The sequence below is a fragment of the Adelges cooleyi genome, unplaced genomic scaffold (assembly GCF_023614345.1).
Source record: "Adelges cooleyi isolate 19-005CV unplaced genomic scaffold, UGA_ACOO_1.1 ACOO_flye_CR_arks_rails_tigmint_CR_PRNA_41, whole genome shotgun sequence".
Lineage (NCBI taxonomy): Eukaryota > Metazoa > Arthropoda > Insecta > Hemiptera > Adelgidae > Adelges > Adelges cooleyi.
Genome location: NW_026096090.1, coordinates 4,102,460 through 4,119,657, shown reverse-complemented (window position 1 = coordinate 4,119,657; position 17,198 = coordinate 4,102,460). Strand labels below are relative to the sequence as shown.

Here is a 17,198-nt window from a genome sequence, read left to right as displayed (position 1 = left end):
TTTTATTTTTATTAACTAGGGTACCATCCACAAATCCATCAAAAATGTAATATATTTTCTACTTTAAAATGTAGCATAAAATGTAGATTTTTGATTACTTTTTTTGCGTGCGGAATTAGCGCCTGTGTGACGATGGCGCGTTTTATAGTGGAAAACACATGAACGCGCACAATAAAATGACAGTGTGAAAAATAAAGCTAAATTGTTTCAATTTTCCATTTCGGTCCGTTTGTTTTCCGGTGAGCCGACGTTTTTCATTTATTATATTATATGTAACACTATTTACTTTCAAGCGAAATGAAAAGCAATAATATGTGGATGCCGTTATCTTATAAGCGATTATGAATTGGTCGGCCAAACGTGCGTGGTACTTTATACCACAACATATTATATTATATTTTCTAAAACGTCTAGGTATTTTGTAGAAAAAAATATCTACATCACTTTATTATATTTAAAGACTAAAGTGTAAAACTTTTATAACAATCAACTTTTGTGTTGGGTTGACAGCTCTCGAAAATATTTTTATAATTATCATAAACAATTGTTATATTTTAAAATGAATTAAAAATAAACACAATTTTGTGGCATTTTGATAAAATGTTGATAGTTTGTAAATATTATAAATTAATTAATTTTTATGCATTGATCTTTTATGATCACGAAATTATTATAAAGAAAATGGGGATTTAGTAGTAATATTATTTTATTATTTAAAAAACTAAGAAATACAAATTGGCCTAGGATTATTACTTTCCTCGTTTTGTACAGTGGTTAAATACAATTATTCTATATGTTTGCAGTATATTTTAGTACACTTAATTAATTATTCTAAACTTCATACATCTAGAAAATAATCAAAGAGAACTTAATCTTGGATGCAGTTTCGATTTAGGTGTTATATAATGTAATATGAAGTATGTAACAAATGTACAGGTTAGACAAATCAGATGTCTAAAAATAAGTGTAATTTCGTTTGAAAACAGAGTGAAACATATTGTATTGTATATTAAATTATTGGTATTTTACTGAACAGGTTAAAGGTATTGCCATCTATATACGTACATGGGAAACGTTGGTTCTCATTGCAAGAGCTAGATAGAGCCACACTGCCCTAAATGTAATAACTTTTGTACTTTGCATGGCTTTTGGGCTTATAGTTAATCGATAAAGTGTAGTAACACTATTACAAACCAGAGTTCTCTAGTCCATTCGAATCGTGCTGCGGATATGGTACTAATTATAAACTATAATTTATTAAATCGTATAAACTATTCTCATGCTTACCATACTCTACAAATACTAAATAACATAAAAGTATTCTATTGGGTTTTTTTTTGTTTTATGAATCTTTACCCTAATTTATAATCTTTACCCTTTATTTAATTAATTAGTAGAGCATAATAAAATTACATTTAAAAATTGTTAAAATATGTTTAAAAAAACCCAGCACTTTGGGAACGAGGCAGAGTGGGTATATTGGAGTGGGGAGATCTAAAATCTCTTTCATATAAACGCTTCGTTGCGAATTTGCAGATGGCAGAAATACACATATCGATAAAATCAATGTAATGACAATAATGCGCTTTAAATGGTGCTTTAACGGTTAAATGGAAAAATATAAATATTATTAACTTTTCAAGCTATGCTGAAATGTTGACTGGTGGTCGATAACCCGTTTTGAGTTATTACTTTTAAAGTTATAGTTAGAGTATACGTTAAAGTTAGGACGGGCGTGTATTTTAATGTTTAAAGTGAGAAATGACTGCTACATTTTAGAATGTATAAATACAAATTTACCGATGTCGATAACGTTTAAACTTGACTGAGAACAGATAAAATGTATACTTATGTTATAAATTTATAATTAAATGTTCGAGCCTCCGAGCTATATGTTCTCTTCGCTGAAGTATTTAACAGAAAAAGGCAAGTTAAAGCAATAGTAGGGAGGGGTATAGTGGTGTCGGGTTATCACTTTTCTCCCCGGGGAGTTCTTATTTCTGAGGCTTGATTTCGACCCTTTATAAGTGCCAATGGACGGCCACGCTATAAAGAGTGACATAATAAAAAATCGGTGATAAAACATCATGGGCGGTGGATGTCATTTCATTCCGTGATGTTTTTATTTATCGCCGGTCTCCTTATTTGCGGTTGTGTAAGGGTTTTTCGTTGATAGCCGAGTAATTAATCACCTCTTCTCGTAAAGGATTATACGGGGTTTTTTTTTTTTTTTTTTTAATGCTTTTTGTGCGACGCAGCAAGGCGAGGAAAAGAATATTAGCGTGGCTGAAAGGATAAGGGAAAACATGCTGCGCAAGAGAAAACCGCTGAAATAGGTTAAGTCAGTGTGATTTCTGACCCCGAAACAAACATTAATGATGACAAACAGGAGGTCGTAAACAATGTGAATCCGTTGAATTATTATCATATAACTTCTTATTAGACGAAGCCATTAAACCGAGGAAAACTCTAACGGCAAGTATAGTGTTTTCCTATCGATTTATTTGTTTTTTCTCCACTGATAAAAGTAAACAAAAATAAATGTAATTTAGGTTAAGAAAACGCAAAACAATGTTTCAAACGAAATATTTAATTTAAATATCTTATTGTTATTTACATTTGAATGTACAATTGCGTCTGATTTATTTTTAGTTAAAAAAATAATATCTGGTTTCTTTTGTGTGTATAATATATTTATGGTGAAAAAGGGAGTTTTCAAAACTTTCTCACTGTCTTTTTTCACTTGAAAGTAAAATCTTATTTTATATCAATTAATTATTTTAGTAAACATTTTTTTCAAATGTGTTGTTACGTTTTAAATAAAATATTTTAAAAAAAAAGTACAGTGAGGTCAGTTCATAATGTGGACAGACCACATTGGGATGTGGGAGGTTACAGGTCTACATGAATTATTTAACCTAAAATTGATAAAATGTATTTCAAACAAACGCTTTGATGCGTTTACAAAAGCAAAAAAATGACAATAATGTACATAAAGTTGTATTTTTGTATTTTAGTGGATAAAATTAGGGTTGACTGTTGATCGTCTGGTTTCTTAATAATTCATTGTCATTGTTAACAATAAAGGCAAATCAAAAACATAATAAAAATATTTTTCAAATACTGTTAGTTTAGCTACCTAGAAACTTACTACGGCCAAAGTATAATTTTCCCTTTTTTTATTTTGGTTTTACGTCTTGATAAAACGAAATTTTATTATACATTTCTGAGAAAATGTTATGTTATAGCCTCACTCTAGTTGTACCTCTAGTCTAATTTTCAAATCTTCAGCCCTAAAGGCTAAAACTACACCTAATCAAGTGAAATGAAGAAAAAAATTCCATCTAATATTACAAAAACGTCTTGCCTATTTATTTATACTATGTGAGTATCGGTTAGACCTCGTAGAAGAAATAATAGTTATCTTATTATGTAAACAGCCCTGAGCCACGTGGAGTAGCTCAAAGGAGCTGATGTTATGTTAGAGAACGCATACCAAATATCAAGAAACGTGAATTTTAAATTGTACAGACTTGACGTTTCGTTATCGAGTGCAAACAAATGTATGCATCATAATATTGTCGTGCAAAGCCCCCAGCGAATATTTTATTAGAAACGTTTTCCGTATGCAAATGTTTTATCTGTTATTATGACACAAGGTGCAAGTATTCGCACGGGAAATAAAATCGATCATTTGCCGTTCGTCCGCGCTTTGTGTCGAATAAAAATAATAAAGTAGAAGCGATAAAAATAAAAATATTACCGTTTGAAATGTACCTACTTGAACGTTTAAAACGCTGTTCTACATATTACATTTGTCTACCGCAGTAAAATTGGTAATAACTGCATTATCTTCCATTATATTTTAAAGCATATGCAATATTTCTAGGTTATAACCGACTCTCAATGGTCATCTTTATTGATCACCAAAGTGCAAGGTACAATAATTACATTATAGTAATGTAAACTAAAATTGTAATCATATTATTTTATTTAATAATGTTTTTTTTTTATTCTGTGCTGGTTCGGAATGTGTTTGGTTTGTACTGTGCTGGATTAAACTGTGTTGGTTTGTACTGTGGTGGGTTTTTTAAATGTTCAGATTCGCATCGTAGCTTCGAATGTGACAAATTCATATTCGGACTTAATCGTTTTTATGAACCAACTTTGCTAACTTCTTTTGTGCTGGCTCAGACTGTGCTTGGTTCTTATTTAAAGTGATTTTATCATCCGGCCATTTTTTTTTGTCATTAGTTTGCACTAATTTTTGTTTTATATTTGTAAATGAGCTCGATCAACGCTTAACTTATTCTTAACTTCTTCGATTTTTTTTTCTCTAATCCTAATTATTTTGATCACATTATTGCTATTTAAATACATTTCTTAAACACTATCGATATTTTAAATTTAATAGTATTTTTTTAAAAAGGTTACAATAAGGAATCCAAATCGGACAAGAGAGAAAACAATAGGATTTTTTGTTACATTTATCGTTACAAGTTACACACGTTTAGTAGAAGTTAGGACGATAAGAAAAAAAAGAAATATAGGAAATGAAATTATGTTCTCGTTAAGACAGTGTTTCTCTTTTTTTTACTATATATTTATACTGGGATATAAATATATAGTAATAATAATAATATAATTAAAGTATGTATTACGGATTACGATGCGCGTTTATTTTTGGTATTTAGCATGACGAAATACATTCAGAATGACGTACATATTAACAGCAAAAAACATATTATTCATAAGAACATTAATCTTTATTTTTTCAAGAAAATGGTGTTTAAAAATGATTAGCGAGTTTTTGAGGTAAATACTGGATGCAATTTTTACATAAAATATAAAAAAAAAAAAAAAATTGTCCGTTGTAACCGAGTTACATAACATTGGTATAATATGTGACTCTAATTTTTCCAACTCTGTTGATATGTTTATTACAGGACTTTCAAGATTTCGACTTTTAAATTTTCTAAACACTGCACCATATTTCGTAAGAAATATTTCTTGTAGTAAAAAATATCCATTCAGTAACTCGTTGATGTTTTGTATCAATGATTCTGTTATTTTCACAAAAAACCTTATTCTAGCCTTATGAAAATCCGCAAATTGTTACTTAATTTAGATACAAATGTGTTTAAATTAAAAATATTTGCTGAACAAGTAATTAAACGAGGGCAAAACCGAATAAGAAAATCAATGAAACTCAAAGACGTCCCTTGCTAGAAATATGTTTGTATGTATATGTACTAGAGAATATTAGCTTTTGTTTTTCCGCGGTTCGCAAGAAACTCTAATGGCGAATGGAATTTACTACAAATGTGGCGGTACGGACGGGATGGAAACTTTAACGGCAGCGATGTATACATTGATAAATAGAGTTTCTAATTTATTGTAGTAGGTGGGTATATATTTTTTGACGTTGTTTGTGAGTACGAAACAAGTTTGTCGGACCGGGACCGGCTGGTGTAGGGTCAATCAATCGCGCGTATGAGGCGTGATCACGACGGTCCAGACGAAGAATTCCTTAGAGAAATGTATAAGAGAGGGAGGGGATAACACAAACGGCGTGGGGACGGATAGGGGGGGGGGAGGCGGCCGGCGAAACAGAAAGTGAGTGAGGGGAAAAAAAAGGGAGAGGTTTTCTTCAGCTGTCGCGTGGTGCACGCGGAGAGCTGACGCGGAGAACTAATAAAAAATTACCGAAAAGGTATTACCGGGGGTGGGAAAAACCTGGGCGGCCGCTGATCGGGGCCCCGGTCGGCCACCGTCGGCCGCGGTCGGCCCGGTCGGTGCTTTCCCGCGCTGCCGGGCGTCCGACCACCGGTGGCGGTAACTCGCGTTTCGGTGGGCTGCTCGTGCAGAGCGTCTCGTGGTCCTCGTCGCCGCCGTCCGTCCACGCGCTTCCAGCCGTATCAGCTGCCGCTGTGTTTATTTTAACAAGTTCCAATACATTTTCACTGCCGAGTCGTGTCCGCGTGTGATTGTTGTCGGTAGAAATTAAAAAATCACACCAACTTGGAAAAAATTGTTTTTAAAAAATCGCGTTGGCCACCGCAATGGCTACAGTCATCGTCAACCGTCTCGCCGCCACGACCGCTACCACCGCGGCCTCTTCGTTGTAATAATATATTATGGACGACCGGTTCCTGCAAGACGTAAGGCCCGACAACCTTTCGCGATATAGTGTTTTTGTTATTCATTTTTTAAAAACGTTTTTAGCGTTTTAATCGATTTGTTTTGTTTTCTATTTTATTCTATTTTTTTTTTTTTGTTTCTTTGCCCGATTAGCTGTTATAGTAAAACAATATAGGTGTTATTATTTCTTTATTGCTGTCGCAGTTCTTATTTTTCGTTTTGCTATGTCATTGCATCTAAAAGCATAATAACAATAATACTATTGTTGTTATACAATCGTTACAAATATAGAGCACAACTAAAGTAACGAATCTTAGGTATGCTAACTTTTATTAAAATTGCATTGTTATATTGTAACATTGTCGTTCATAGATGACCAAAATAATAAATATTTTCATAACGGCCATTACATAATATTATCATTTATCACTTGTAAAATATGAATACAAATAGGTACTAGCAATTAATAATATTTAAATACTACAGTATTACGGTATAGATATGATTTCTTAGAAATTTAAATTATACAAATATACATTTATAATATATTGCTTGTATATTATTAGGTAAGTTGTTAATTTGTTAAGTCCATAATGTAATTCTCACAGCGCATCGTTCACATTTCTGTGATTTTTATTTACAAGTTATATTTAGAAGTGTTTCAAAATTTCATGAAATCGTCATGCAAAACAAACACAAACGTTTTCTCGAAAGCCTTCGTTGTATTTTAAATTATCCAAAATATTGTTTATTACATAAATTTCAAAAATTTAACGTAAATTGCATGTAAATATTTTTTCCAAACAGCAAGAGAAACCTTGTATAGATATGTTTATGCATTTAGAAGGGTAGCCCATATTTTTAAAATTTCAAAGCGTTGTTTTTAACCCCCCCCCCATTTGTTTTATTAATATACACTATTCAATCGGTTTGGGGGCTGGCGGTAAACAAACTCATTGAGCCTTTGATCCGTTTGTTTTTCATTATTTGGGTCTTGGAAGAATAGCCGGCAATTTAAATGCTAATGAAAACAATAGACAGCGAAAACGGCGACATTACCTCCGGGCGCCACTAATGTGCGACGGTCCGTATAGATTAACATGGTCCACGATTATGCATTCATATTATCTAAATCTGTATTTAAATTATATTATTATTGCTTAATATAAACGTGAATAATTTTATTTGAATTAGAACCGATAACGGTAAGGCAGGATCGCGATAACGAGTATCTCCGTTTATTGGAAAGCAACATACATTTTGCCAAGAAAATATAGTAATATTTGATAATGACTTAATAATATTAATATCAAAATATTTGATTTTTTTATCGTGTTTATTAATAATTATTATGTAATGGCCGTTACGTTTATATAGTTAGTTTGAAAATCTATTGACATATTATTATTATCTATATAGGTAGTATTTACATATTTTACATGTACAGTTTTCATATACCTGTATGTTTGTGTAATAGAATACAAAAATCAAACATAGATATCTTAGCATATAAAAAACAGCAAACATATGTTCACTGTTACTTCTTGGTACACTATACATTGTAATGCGTAGGCAGTTGGTTATGTATGTACTGATTTGTAGTTAAGTAGATTTCAACGAATTCGAAATTAGAACTGAAATACTCCAATACGGTCGCCCCAATTTCGATTAAAAAATAAAAACAAGCTTGAGTTGCCACTATGGCCAATGATCATTGTTATTGGTTCTAAGTATATTTTAATAATTAAATTTAATTTGTACAGTTTATGTGACTAAAAATTCAACCCGAAAAAATCGATTCCCAACAAAAGTCTAACATCACTTGTAATTCCACAGGCTTAAACTTCCTTTGCGGCGGTCTTGTAATACTTTAAGCCGCAGTAACTTCACTGAACTATTCTTTTACCGAAGCCTCTTAATCTCGAACAGTATAATGTGTGTAATAGCAGTGTATATCTACAAACAAAAACAGAATTTGCTTATAACATGCAATAATTTATACAGAGTACTTACTTGTTACCATATATTATTGTTGTACTCACTTTGTATTAAGTTTATTATTTGGGTATGCAAATTTATGTTGATGTTCTTTTTAATCACTGGAATAATGTTTCATTAACGAAAAATGTAGTTTAAAAGTTTTATTCAATTAGATTTAAGACTTTAAGCCTAAATTTCGGCCATAGATCAATATTTTTATATAATTAAATTAAGTTTTATATATTATGCGAGATGTCACGAGACATTTGAGAAATACTTTGTAATTTATCAATCCAAAACAAAAACAAGTAGCATTCATATTATTTACGGCCACGAGTTTTGGAGACATTGTACCAAAAAAGTTTGTCTTCATATTCTTAAAGACTTTTATTTTATAAAATACAATACTAAATCACCTAACAAGAAGTTAATGATGTAAAAACTGCACCGACAGTGTTGGTGTTCGAGTTTAAACCTTTGAGTGATATCGTAAATCAAAGAGAAAAAACAAAAATATTTGCGTCCACAGTATTCTGATATGTACAAGCTTTAATATTGAATTTTTAATAAAAAGTATTTTTCTTTATTGTTAAATAATTTATTTAATATAATATAACAGTTTTAATTATTCCTAAATGTTTAAATAACAACAGTTTATTCACAAACACGTACAATAATGATAGACACTAGTTAATTACACTTTGCGGTATCTGTTGCGTATTATTAGAGTAGCTTATTCTTCTCGGCACATGTATGTAGTGAAGTTATACCGTTTACGCTAATATTACCTATTATATATTTAGTCGATTGTACGATTTTAACATCTACTCTAAAAAACTAGTTTACTCCTTCGTATTTAGATATTTTATAGTATTTATTTATTAACGTTTTTATTTAAACTACTTAATAGCACTTGTTTTGCATAGAATAGAAATTCTTCTAAAATACAATTTTCATTAGGTACACAAGGTTCATTAGGCTAACTTTTGAACAATTCCTAAAAATATAGTATATTGTTAATTATGCACTGCGGCAGACTTGTTTGTTGCAAAATTACTATTGACGACATTATAAAGTATGTTCATGAGAGTTTAATATTATATTAATGCAGGGCGCTCTTGGAGAGTTTTAAAATATCTAGACATTTCATATTGTAATACGGTAAAATATAATAGTCACAACAATATATCTACATAATATAAACACTATAAACTAGATTATCACAACATTAAATACATTTATAGTGGATGCGGTTGAGTTTATGTGTATAAATTAAGCACACCCATTAAATCTGTAGATTTTAGAAATTAGTTGATCTTATGATATGTCATATTTTTTTTTTCAATTTTGGCAAACTTCTCTCCCACTTCAAAACATTATTTCCACACTATTATCATGGCAATTTCAAAGTAAAAAAACAACCCGACTAATGAACTAGTTAAAGAAGTTTTAATTCTGAAAGAGGCTAATTGGACGTTTTCGGTATAATTTATCACATGAACACAATCGTATAAATAACAAAAGAATATCGAATTTGTCAGTATCTTCGAGTACAATGGGTATAATAATATTAATTATGATATTAACAATATTAATTTCTCTTTGCAAGTTCCATAAACACAATAACGATTTCGATTGTTCTAAACGTTGAGAAGTTTTATCAAGTGTGACGATCAATTTCAGTTTGCCCGTTACTAATAAGTTTAAATTAATTATTTATCCGATAAAGTTGTTTTAATTATACAAACTTAGCGATTTAGTCTCTAGATTGAGACAATTACTAGCAGCCAACGACAAATTTCGGCGGCAAACACATTTTTTTATTTTTATCAAACAACTCGACTGGGTTAATTAAAAATTGTTATCCAATAAGAAGCGTTTGACTTAACTATCGAACAAAGTCAACATAAATCGTTAACTTTCCCTGCTATTTTTGAACAATTTAATTGGACTTGGCGACGGTCGACGGTTGTGGGATTTTGTGTGAAATTTCACCTCAGACCTTAACCGTTGGCCCGAAAAAATAACAAACGGATCTATATATATATTATCTATACATGTGTGTACTATATCCGTACATCTATTACGACTCTAGAGTGTAATGTAACCGAGTCCACGTGTATTATTAATCATACCTAAGCGCGCACGTTGTCTACTCGTGTGCGTACGCTACTCCAAAGAAAACATAGCGTATGAATATAATATATATATATATATAATAATAATATCAGTTCTATATAGAACACGTGACATAATACAGTGAGCGATGATGGATCACCCGATGGCGCGTCGATCGGTTAAAAACTTGTTTCCGAACTTTCCGCTCGGAGTGCATAATATATACTTATATAATATGAATAGTTTTTTTCTTTTCTTCAAATTGATTTGTTCGCATTGTTCACTTTCATTGTGACACACTCGACACATATATTATTCGTACCGCGGCAAATCGAACCAAACGTGGACACTACGTCGAGGATTCGGATTCGGATTTAACGGGGACCGTGGCCATCCTGACGTTATATCGCACAGTGACCGGCTAAGGTTGACTTTTAACGCGCAGTACCCCCATTCGTCCCCGGGGGGGTTCGGACGGAATGGAAAAAGGTCAACATTGACTTTGTGCCGTACAAAAGTCGCGGGCAACGGTGACTGTGCGTTTGTCGTAAATCGTTTTATTAGTCGGACGCCGCAAAAAGTCGCGGTAGCCCACCGGTCGTCAACCCTGTCCACTCATTTTGGCCCCCCTCTTGCCGTTTTCCAGCGATTCCCGCCTCCCTTATCTGCTGAAGACGTGCTAGAGTTTTTACTCGGATAAAAACCGTCTCTTTTTGGCGAACAATTGGCTCTCGGACCGTGTCTTTTGTTTCCGCCGACATCATACCCGTTAATCACACGAGCTTTAACGCCCGGTCCGGTGTCTGAAAAACTAAACGATGACCACTACCCTTCCTCCAGGCCAGCCCTCCCCTCGACGTTACAACTCCTCTGTCGCACCGCTGTCCGTACCCGTAAGGACCAAACGTGTTGGCCCGCGTCCGGTCGATCGTGTACGGGGCAACGCTCCTATTGTTTGTGAACGATGTGATTTTAGTTGAAAAGTGCACGAACAGTTCAACTTGTGGTGAAGAAAGGCCAAGAATTGTCGAGGAGCTAATGTTTGTGAGATATTAGAAGAAGTGTAGAAACTGTTATGGTAGGAGAGCTATCGATGAGCTGGCACAAATACAAAGCAACAAGGGCGTTGTATGATAAAAAAAAAAAAAAAGGGTTCCATTTAGAGTGAAAACGGTAGTGAAGTCATCGATGATTTATGAAAGTGAGTGTTAACCTTTGAATAAGAGTGACGAAGAAAAATGGAATAAATTGCAATGTTGAGATAATGATGGAATAACTTTAGGCTGGACAGAATTATTAATGAGTATACTACAATAGAAAGTTTAGGAGTTGCGTCAATAATAGGAAAAATAGAAGGAATTGAAAATTAAAATGTTTTGAAATTTTTGATGAAAAAGAAAAAAACGAAACAATAAAACAGATGAGAGAGATTTTAGAGCCAGGTCAAAGAGGAAAAGGGTAGATAAATGCAATAAACCATAGAGATATGTGGAGAAAAACGGTTTAAAATTAAAACAGACTCGACTAAGATTAAAAATATATTGTCGCTATAGTGAGTTGATCTTTTATATTTTAATAATAATAATTGTCTTCCGCCATTTCAAGTTGCAGTGTCTTCATTTCTGTAAACATTTTGCGAGTGGGAGAATAAAATTCCTTGAAAAGTGTGAAATGAACATTACGTCAAATAAAATAATTTAATGCCAAAAACACATAAATTGTATTTTGTGCACAACTCAAGCTCAATATATTTTTTTCTTTTATAATTTATTTATAAAAGTTTTTACAACTTTTTAGTAAAATTAAATAGGATATTGCTCCATAACAACCATTTATTGAATTCAATATTCTGAATGAATGAGTTATTGAATATATCACGGTGCATAAATAATCGTAAATAAATTATAATTGAATAAGAAAAATACTGGAAACTTTCACAATTTTATGGAAAATTGAACAACGTTATTGAAAAATATTTTCTTCACAAACGTAAACCTATAATAGAGTTATCTTTTATTAAGTTAATTTATAACTTCTATATAATGCCACCATCGACATTGTTCTTGATGTTGCTTTTTTTAAACTTACGTTTCTTTTTGCTCATTGGGGGAGCTCATTTTGTTGCCTTCGATGGCAACGTATTCTATTATCGGTTTTTGTTTCGGTTTTGCCCGTATTATGGCATATAAGGAGCGCGTAGAATAAATTATACGAATTATAATATCGTGCACAAGCTTTCATCTTAGCTCACGTTGTATGGTAATGTTATTGTATAGTAGTTTCTTGTAAGAGCACAATATACAATAATAATAATACGTAGAAGATGATTATAGAGCGTTTATAAATTATACACTCTTTATATCAAGTTAAAAAGTATTTACTATGAATTTATTATTAACATAATTTCCGTTTGGAGTTACAATCAGGTCATGTAACCGCGACTGCTACTCTAGTCAAGGTTTACTGACTGTATAATCGACGAACATAATAAAAGTGTAGGGTTAGTTTTAAAATACCCAGTCTAACCTAACAAATAACATTCATTTAATAGCATTGAATCCATGGTGAACTATGTGTTAGTGTTATTATAATAACAATTTACGATAGTTACTTGCAAAATAGTTGGTAATTTATCATAAAATCATTATAGTTTATACCAAATATTGTAGGTTTTTATTTTGTAATTTTAATCGACATGTTGTAGACATCAAAAAATGTTTCGAATATTATAATTTATAAAGTCTTACTAAGTACACAACATTTACATTATGGTTTAGTTAACTGCATTGTAATAACATTTAAAATGGATTTATGAAAGAAACAGCTGCAACAAAGTGCGCTGTTTTTCAATGATGATGTATTCTATTATACGAATCTACAGAAATGTGTCATTAGCGCCTAACACCAGAAAGTTATTCTGAGGTTTTGAAAAAGTTAACGTTGTTTGAAAAGAGTATCTCTTGAAATAACGACCTTTAAATCGATGCTTGAGTTGTGCTCCTCGTTAAACATTATACCGGACAATGTATGTTACACTATTGTGCAGATATAAGAACATTCGCCAGCATGTCGTCAGATTCGCACAGATTCACATCTCTAAGACAAGTTAGAAAATCAGTTTCTATGGCTGAAAAAGAGGTAAGAATCGTATTAATATAAATAATAATATAGAAGACAACCAGTAATGGTCTGTAAAGTTATTCAAACAAATAAAGTAAATTTTTTCAAAAAAGTAAAAAATGTTTTTTACCAAAAATATGTATTTCATGTTCAATTTTTTATTATTTTATTACTATTATCATTTATTTTAACGTATTTTATTTTGGAACGTTATCAATGTTTGTAATAGCTTTCAAATTTCATAAATCTGATTTTTTTTTTATAACTATCGGTATAGTTATAAAGTGTGTAATAAACTCCCAAAATATTTATATATAAATTAAAGTCCAAACCGAGGTTTTTACTGGTATTTTTATTAAAAATAGTTTGGACTTTACTAAATTAAAAAATAATTTAAATACACTATGGTCCCAGGCAGATTGATCAATTATGCTGTCCTTCTTGTTTAATGAACTAAAAAAAAATCCTTACCAGTAAATAAATGCCTTTGTTATCGCAAATTACAAATCAATTATAATATGTTTGAAATCACTTTCTCTCTCTTCCTTTTTGTTTGAGTTTCTGCGTTTTATAAAGTTTGTATATTTTCGAACTCTAGATAAAGGGCGTCATGATTGATTTAAAATTTCAAAAAACTGTCGAAAAACGTACAACTGGCTTGTAATATTTCGGGTTGATGGTGAATTTTTGTCGTAACATTTTAGAATTTACCAACCCCTAGTTTGCTGCCGTGGAGTTAAAACCAAAAACAATAATGTTGTTTGTAGTAAAAAAATCGTCGGCGTGAACCTCCGGCAGGTGATTTAATAGTGGCGTTTTTTATCATGTTTAGTTTCGTTTTTTCGATTACGGTTTGGCGTAAAAAATTCGTCATTTGGTGATTAGAGTGAAATCATAAAAAAAAACCTTAATAATATACGTTTTTAGTGTCAATAGGTTTTCAGCTTCGCTTGAAGTTCAATCGCGAGTCAAAATGACAGAATGGTATACATACAATAGACCGAGTTGTTTGTCTGGTATTGTCGAATATATTTTGAAATCACATGAACAAACTGATGTACGGCAAAGAAGTTACAGAAATATGGTCACAAATAAATGATGGAAATTCTATTGTGTCTGAGATTTCAATAAGTCGTTTATTCAAAGCCGTCTAAATACATTTTGTCGTCAAGAAACGAACAATATTATTATTTTACTCGATGAAACAACAATGCGATTATTATTGCTATTACTTTTTGAAATATTTACACACCGTACAAGTATTTAGAAAAATACAAAAACATCATTATATTCTTTATATTTACTACGGTGTATTATAAAGCTGACGCTGTATTGTTATCGGCGTTGGGATTTCAAATTTTCCATAAACTGTAATTATATGGAGTGCATTAAATTCCTGGAAAACTATTAATACCTATTGTGTTGACTCCATCACTCTATCGCGAATGAAAGGAATTTGCTTGTTGATCAGTAAGTATAGGCCGACTTGTGTTGGGCTTTTATACTATATTATTTTATAAAGCTACGAGTTCCAGACAGGCTTTGTTTTGTTATTAACGACGTTTCCCGGCTTGGTAGATAGATATGTTTTTCGCCAAAGCAAAGGTCGAATTGGGAGCGTTTATTCTCTGTCACCGTCCGAGTTTCAATTAAAATCCTAGTTACATCACTAACGTCAAGTTCTTACAGTGAAGCGTGAAAAAAAAACGAGCGCTCTAAAATAATTGGAAGAATAATAATTGTTTTTTTTTTTTTTTTACCGAAACACCGTTCATTAATATTCCTATGTTTTTCAACAAAGGATTTTAATATTTTGAATACCTGTAAAATATTATAAACATTATATGTAATATAGATACGGAATTTATAATATTCCGTTTCTACCTTTTTTTTTTTTTAATATTAAGCCAGGAAGTTTACAATGTAACCGTACTTGAATTTTTTTTGTGTTAACTCTAGTAAAAGAGTCGAATACTTTATTGAAGGTAGTATGCAATATATATTTATAAACGAACACAGTATAATCCTTATCGACCGATATAAAATCAGAAACAAAATAAAAAGGGATGTAAATTACTCTAGTGTTCCCTGAGATTTTCGATGACTTGTTTCTAAAGACAGCAGAATTAATTCACCCTGCAAACGTATGTCCTATTTAATATATTAAAATTTGTTTAACAAGTTCAATAATTTAATATGAAAAACCACAGAAAGAAGAGTTTTAAAAAATATATTCCAAAAAAATTAACACTATGATATAAAATCATAGTTGAAAAATTAAATCATTTTACAGGATACATCTAATGTGTTGTATTTACTGTAATTATTTGAATATCAACTGAAAAATATTTTAAGTCTCTAAATTTGCTAGATAACATAACTTATCCCATGAAAAAGACACATTTTTTTAAAAATACATTCATAGTCTCAAACCTGTAAAATACAATTTTAAGGTTAAAAAATGTCTTTAGATTATCAAAATAATAATATCCTAACAAATATTGATTTGGGATTTCAAAAATCATAAAAATCGGTTTCGATTCAACTTTGTTTATCAAAGATGAATCGAAACCAATATACCGTGTACGTTTTAAAATAATTAAATTACTTGTATTTAATCAAAATTATTTAGCTGAAAGGAAATGAAAAAGCCTTATCTTAAAGTATATTGTTAGTAATTTTCATGTAAGCCTCGGAATACTTACGTGTACCTATATTGCATACACAATGCGCCGTCCAACAACTTTTTTCTATTTCAATTTGAATGGTATATTGTAGGCTACATACTTTTGTATATTGTAATGAGTTAATATGTTTGGTGAAATTTAGTAGAAGTATTTTGTTAGAGATTTTTTTCAGACTTATTTAGGACACTGCATTGAAACGTCCAAATAAGTTGCAATAAATAACATTTAAAATGTTAAAAACGTCACATCGTTGAAGACTATTGAGTCTTATATTGTAATGATTTCATTTCCAAACCTTCAAAAACACTCCTTTTTCATTTACCACAGTCTGTTCTTGAAGTTATAAAGTATGTGATCCCAAAAATAGATCACCTGAAATGATTACTTTTCTCAGTTTATGTTTTACGTTCACAGTCCATATTGCAATAATATATTTCAAAACTAATACTGTTAATAAGTCGCCTAATATTTTTAATATTTTAATACTATATTTATACTATGTTTTAAGCAGAAAATCAAGTACCATAATAGGAAAAATATATATAAACGTAATTAATAAAATATTGTAATCCGGAAAACCCGTTAAACCTCATTAAAACGTTTCGAAAATAATAACGATTTCTTGGTTTTACTTACGGTTGGTTCTTGTATCTTTTTTTCCTTATTGTGTAATCACGACAACATGAATTCATCCTAAAATAGTCAATCTAATTTAGAAAATATTTATAATTTATCAATGTTGTGTGGGTGTCCAAACTTATGGTGTCAATATTGTCATGCAAAATAATTGCATTTATTTATTTCAATTTTTGGTATTAAAGATCATAAACTTTAAGAAAACTATTAAGGTAAAACCAATCACGTGGAATCTAGTGTCGTGGCAATAGTGCACGTTCTGTTTTCAGCTTTTGTACTTCTGCAATGACTGTAAAAATTGTATTTTCCAATCCAAAAGTCGAGTTTTGAGGAAATGTTCTGACTTATTCGGGTTAATGGGCAGCACGGTTTTTGCGGGCCACGGGTTCGGGGTACGTTGGTTAATCTAAATTCTGCACGGCTGTGTTCGACGGCGGTAATTGTCATCGGATTAAGGTTGGCCGGATTACTAGGCACGATAAACTCGATCTTGGCCGGTGGGAGCTTTAACTGAGG

General features: G+C 31.4%; 1 protein-coding gene across 7 annotated transcripts in view; it reads left to right on the top strand.

The window, feature by feature from the left end:
* The window catches only part of LOC126842022 (prolyl endopeptidase FAP-like), a 143,656-nt gene that overhangs the window by 82,504 nt on the left and 43,954 nt on the right, over positions 1-17,198 (top strand). The window contains exons 1-2 of one of the 7 annotated variants that reach the window (XM_050578881.1): positions 5,914-6,161; positions 13,286-13,377. The exons of 4 other annotated variants lie outside the window; for them this stretch is intronic. In XM_050578881.1, coding sequence (XP_050434838.1) covers positions 13,306-13,377 — 72 coding nt within the window. In that variant the 5' untranslated portion in view covers positions 5,914-6,161; positions 13,286-13,305. Of the gene's footprint in view, positions 1-5,913; positions 6,162-6,340; positions 6,459-13,285; positions 13,378-17,198 lie in introns of those variants that run through there. 2 more of the 7 variants (XM_050578882.1, XM_050578884.1) reach the window with 2 other exon arrangements.